Here is a 6,000-nt window from a genome sequence, read left to right as displayed (position 1 = left end):
TGTGTACACAAAATGCAAACAAAATAAAACTATATGCACACAAAATTGATTTTGTTTTCTTTTTTTTATGAAGTCAATCTTTTACTTTTTTATTTTCTCTATTTTTTGCCCTTAGGCTAAAATTACACCAAAAATGTTTTATATTGAATATTTTCCTTCAGCTCTTATTGCAGTAAAAGATTCTCTCAAATAATAAAAATATATTTTTTTCATAAAAATCAGAAAGTTTTTCTGGTTTTATCAAATTGCTTGAATGTTCAGAGAGTGTCCACAAGAGGGCGCCAGAACTGCACAGATGGAATCGCCTTGTTTGAAGCTTCACCATAAAAACTGCTTTTACCCACAACTGCAGATAATTTATGCTAAAATAAGAATAGGTAGCTTTCTGTGTTTTATTAACTCAAATCTTAAGATGACTCAAACTTTAAGCTTTAACTGAAGCTTTTTCTATCTTAGAATATTGTCTAAAGTTTAAATGGTTGTAATGTTTTAAATTCAAGCGACAAGTGCCCGACTCACATGTTCATGATTCTGACGTCAGCTCCACTTTCACCTCCAGGGGACACAGCCTCAGCCCCCTCGTTCCCTTCTTATCTCTGCTGCCTTCAGTGTCGACTTGTCAAATTTCCTCCTCAAAGCTTGTTTGCTTGAAAATGTCAGACACCGTGAAAGATTTTTTTTTGTAGTTACATAACACACTAATCTATGCTGCTTCCCTCTTTCTCTCATGTCTGAATAAGGCTTTTTGTTGGGAACCTGAGCGATGCTCAGAGATGCTGGAATCGGCCTACTGACGAGGAGAAAGTATTTTCTTTTTAAATGCCGTAGAATCGTTCCAGCTACGATTAACAGATCGGGTTCAGAATTTGAATGAGATCCCCTTTGGACTGAAGGTCAATCCTTGCAGCTTCATTTCTGTCTAACTGATAAAAGCTGTAATTTTCAATTTTAGGAAAATTTTGTGCTGGAAAGACAGATAATGAGACATCAGGAGCTGGCATGGCGGCTCATGAAAAATACAACAGGTACTTATGCAAAGAAGCTGTGAAATATGGAAATCACTTTAATACCATGCATTTATTTCATCCAACACTTCCCCTACAGTGGGCCAGTGTGGAGGCTTCAGATGTTTTTAGGTTCAGCTTCCCCTGAAATGAGGAAGCGTCTGCCGCGCATGTATTTCAGGTGGAGGAAATACAGTAAGGGCTGCTAATTTTTCATGTGGGGGAGGAAACCTGAAAGGAGAGGTTTGCCAGGGACACACAAGGGCAAGATCAGGGAAACAAAAACAGGATGTCTCGCAGGCGGATGTGGAACATTCTGGACCAGGGAGGGTGTTGACAGAGAAAACTCCTAACAGTGTGACAGTAGGAATTTAGTGTATTATCTCGGTTCCTGCCAAGAGATTGGCAGTTCTTACTCAAAAAATCACGTTTATGTAAGTTGTAAAGACCCCATATGGAAGCGAATTTGGAACATTTTCATTCTAATAAACTAAAATAAAAAAACAAACTGTAAACTATTTGATACTTGCAAAGATTAAAACATTTCTCTTTAGACATTCAAGATATTTTACCAAGATTATGTTGATTTTTACAAAGCCCTGGGTGGGACATAAAAAAAAAAATAAAAATAAAAAAACATTGTTGCCTTGAATATAAAACTTGTAGCCAAGAATTGGCATTTTGTGCGGACCATTTTTTTTTAAAGCATTTTGCTAATCTGTGCACACGTAATGCTAATTTGAAAACATGTAATGATAATGCGTACACACATGCTAATTTGTACACTTATGCTAATTTGTGCACACGTAGTACGTGTGTGCACGTGCTTTTTTGTACACGTATTATCATAATTTGTACACAAGTAATTTGTTTACGCTAATTTGTGCACAAGTAATGTTAATTTGTACACACGTAATTCTGATTTGTGTATATAAAATGCTAATTTGTACACACTGCTAATTTCTGTACATTAAATGCTAATTCGTACACACGTCGTGCTGATCTGTACACATTATGCTAACTTTTACACAAGTAATGCTAATTAGTTCACGTTAACTTGTGCACACATAATGCTAGTTTGTAAACATGTAATGCTAATTTTTGCACACAAAATACTAGCCTAATTTGTGTTCTTAAAATACTAACTCATGGCCACAAATTTTGAATTTGAGAGATTAGTTATTTGTTTCAATGTCATGTTCAGGGCTCCATAGTCTTTGCACTGATTCTGAGGAAAAATTAGGAAATGTGTAGAGAAATCAAGATTTTTTTTTTTTTTTTTTTTCCCTTCAAGATTCTAGATCTTGAAATTATTTAAAACAACTTGATTTAACACTAAAAGAAAACCTTAAATAGCTTGATTTAAGAAAAACTTTGTGCCATTTTATTTATATTTTCAAGTGCTAAGATTTTATTTTTGGAGCTCTATAGTTTTTGGTTCAATTAATATCGACAAGTTAGTTTTTAGTGTATTTTCCCCCTTTTTCAATGCTTAGAACTCATTGTTTCTATATTTTGATATCTTATTATGAGATTTCTTAAGTAAAATTACTTAGTTTATGAACAGATAATTCAGATGATTCATCATTTCTGCACAACATAAAGTCCTTTTTTTTGTTCTTTACAATGATTTAACTGTTTGTGTCTCCCTCTAGCCGTGCAGTCTCTGAACAGCCTGAACGACCAGATTGCGAGCTTCATGGTGACTGGACCCAAGTCTCCAGAGGAGGAAGAAGATGAGGAGGAGAAGGAGGTGCAGCAGCCGTTTCCACATCCTGAGAAGGAAACCCTGCAGAAGTCCATGACTCTGATGAGGCACCTCCTCGTTGATGCTCAGGTATGAAAAGGGTCACATCAGCATCGCAAAATAGAGACACAGCTATCAGCCAAAAAAATAAATTATATCCCAACAAATGATGAATTTCTTAATATTACAGCCTTTCATTAAGAGTTTCACCCATTCACGGTTTAAAGTGGTTAAATTACCATCAAAAATCCACTTTTCTTCACACGAAAGACTCAGTTCACCACTTATGATATGATGAGTTTCTGCTAAGAAAAGACGTGGTGCGGATCCGATGTGTGGTGTTGGTGCACACAGCCTCATTGACTGTAGTGTGTATTGTTTGGAGGATATCGAGTGCTGTTTGTGAGCTCCTCCATCAAAGAGCCTCAGATGAGATGAAGGTATTGACTGTCTGCAACAGGGCGAAACAACAAGGTTACACTGTGTGCGTCTTCGGCTGCCTCTCAAATACACTTTACACAATAACAGATGTATTTAATAAAAGAAAGTGTGAGAAAATCAAGCAGCATTTACTTCTTCTTTTTTTATGATTGTATCAGTCCTGCAAAAGTCTGATTATTTGAACCTTATTGGGAATCGGTCCCGCTGTGTCGGAACTGATTGAATGATTCTTGCTGGTAAATAACAAATTAGTTTAATCAATTGTTACGGGAACGATACAACGCGGGCATGACATTTGAAATGATTATTTTTTTTCCTTTTCTTATTGTTAAACATTTGACAAGAGCTTGTTGAAGTGAGGAGGAAGAGGAGATTGGATTCCTAATATCCCCCAATTAGTGGAGGGAGGATTCGCTCAGCTAAATGATGATGTGTGATTGAGTCTTTTGCAGTTTAACAGGCTGTTGTGTTAATTTGTTATGTTTGCATATGTTATCTGCTCTCACTTAACTTGTCTAGAAAAATGTTCAGCAGATGTTTTTCGATTGAAGACTCAAGATTTGTTTCTTTTAAAAGGTCACGTCTATGTTTGGTCATTTTTTTTTTAAGTTTCATTTTGAAAGGGTGCAGAAGAGCTCCCACCACGGCGGTTTGAACTACCTGCTTTATATTTCTTTGTCTTGTCATTTTCAGTGTTTCCTCTCTCTGGGGTTTTAAAGGGTATTTTATTATTATGGTCTGTGAAAACACGACTGCGGGCCAAGACTGGAGACATGCGGGGACTATTGAGTGGCTGCTGATCTGACCCCGAGTGCTCCTGTCTTTTCTCCGCTTATCACTTTCACTCTTTATTTATTTATTTCTTTAATGGCTGGTATCCAAGACTTGAGTTTTCTAATTCCTCTTCTGATTTTTAATCTGTAATATTCTCTTCTTTTCATTTTGAGATTTAAAAATGCTGAGAGGCTGTGTGGAAATTAATTGTGGACAAAGAGTCAGCAATGTAGCAGAAAAACACAATTTTTTACACTCTTTAAGGCGTAACGTGACTGCTGTAATATTGGAAAGGACCTACAGATTCAAGAAACTTATCAAAAGATGTTGAATAAATTTACAATCTTCACACTGCACTGCAAGACAAAAATTAATCTGGAATGGTTTTAGTATTTTTCCCCAAAATGCTCAAACAGCCTGATGACGAGCAAGGATTTCTGATGAAAATTACATTTTAAATCCTTCAGTCTGGCTGTCGCAATCAAGGTCTTCTTTTTTTTAATTTAACTTGCACTTATTTTTGACTGCACTGCAAAAGCAGGAGTTGCGTTCAGACTGGATGCGATTTACACATCACATTCGCTGCGCATCAAATTTACTGTCCTAAAATGTCCTTGACCGGACGGCCATATGTGGGAGGAGCTACAGCCAAATTTTTCTGGACTTCATTCGTTGCCTCATCATGGAAAACATGGATGATGTTGAGCGAGTAGCTTAGGGTTATTTGTTTTGGGGAGCTCTACAAAGGAGTCGGCAAAAACGCAGCCGTGTCTGGGTTAACCAGATCATTCAGACTCTCACAGTGCGGTGAGTTTCATCATTTACTGCAGGAGCTGCGCCTGAATGACGGCTCTTTTAAATGCTACTTTCAAGTTTGACAACTTGCTGTCCTGCATTAACCTGAAAAATAAAAATAAAATTGGAGGATCTTTTTATTATTGTCTCGATGAAAATAAGAAACAACGCCACTGAGCCGGTGGCGCAATCGCTCCAGCTCCATGGACTCTGACAGGCTGAACTGTCCAGGATGCATCCCGCCTTCGCCCAAAGTGGCTGGGACAGTCTCCGGCAACCCAGCGACCCCAGCGAGTTCAGAAAATAGAAGTTCAGGAGGAAAACCCTTGAATCGAGCAGCCACATTGGGTTTGTTTTCTATCCGCTGATCGAGTCACTGAAAACGTCCCATGCCCTAAAGTGAGTCACTGATTGGTTGACGGAGTTTGCCAAACTTCAGATTTTTGAAGTTGTGAGGAGCTGCGTTTGCCCAAGTTGTGACGTGACACTCAAATTGCGCTGCGGCCGGACTGACGTGCTGCGTCCGTTGCCCAAACAGCGCTGCAGGACCTCAGGGGCTCGAGCCGGGAAACTCTTTGTTTAAAAGCAAATGTGGTTACTGACTGAGCCACCAATCAGGCAAAATTCAAGAGGATAATAGAGAGATTTTACCTGTTAAGTGTTGAGAAAAAAAAAACCTCACAAGACTGCCAGGTAAATTCGTCTTTTTCAGCCAAAATGCAGCGGGGACTGAATTTCTGAGCAATTTTATTTAAGTAAAACAGACAAACTTCTGCTTTGAGCCAGCGTTTACTCCTCTTCCTGTTTTTATCCTTAAAGTTTTAAAGAAGTACTAACACCGGAAACATGGCGAGCCCTTCTCCTCCCCAACCCAGCTTAGACAGCAGCAGCGACATGAAGGGAGGAGCGCTGCACTGCAGAGTTGTTCATTACATCAAATTTACAAGTTATTTTATTCATTTTATTTGAATTATTACTTGTACATATTTTTACATGAAATGAATAATGTGTCAAACAAAAAAAGTTAATTGAAAAATGTATATGTAATCATTGAGACTTGGCACTCCAGCAGATGCGCCTAGGCAGCTGCCTAGGTTCCCCGTGCTCAGGTTTGGCCCTGCTTCTTAAGATTCAGTTTTTGCAGTGTGCTCTAAATCTGACAAGTAAAATAAACAGAATATAATCTTTTTATACACATGTCATTAAAAATTTTCATACACCTGTTTTTAAAAGGGTTCA

General features: G+C 38.0%; 1 protein-coding gene across 2 annotated transcripts in view; it reads left to right on the top strand.

Annotated features, from left to right (window-relative positions):
* kazna (kazrin, periplakin interacting protein a) overlaps window positions 1–6,000 on the top strand; it is a 183,220-nt gene that overhangs the window by 14,786 nt on the left and 162,434 nt on the right. For both annotated transcript variants that reach the window (XM_024292473.2, XM_024292472.2), the window contains exon 2: window positions 2,660–2,841. In XM_024292473.2, the coding sequence (XP_024148241.1) occupies window positions 2,660–2,841 (182 nt within the window). The remainder of the gene's footprint in view (window positions 1–2,659; window positions 2,842–6,000) is intronic.

The sequence above is a fragment of the Oryzias melastigma genome, linkage group LG7 (assembly GCF_002922805.2).
Source record: "Oryzias melastigma strain HK-1 linkage group LG7, ASM292280v2, whole genome shotgun sequence".
Classification (NCBI taxonomy): domain Eukaryota; kingdom Metazoa; phylum Chordata; class Actinopteri; order Beloniformes; family Adrianichthyidae; genus Oryzias; species Oryzias melastigma.
Note: the sequence above shows the minus strand (reverse complement) of the source record. Positions and strands in the feature narration are given on the sequence as shown.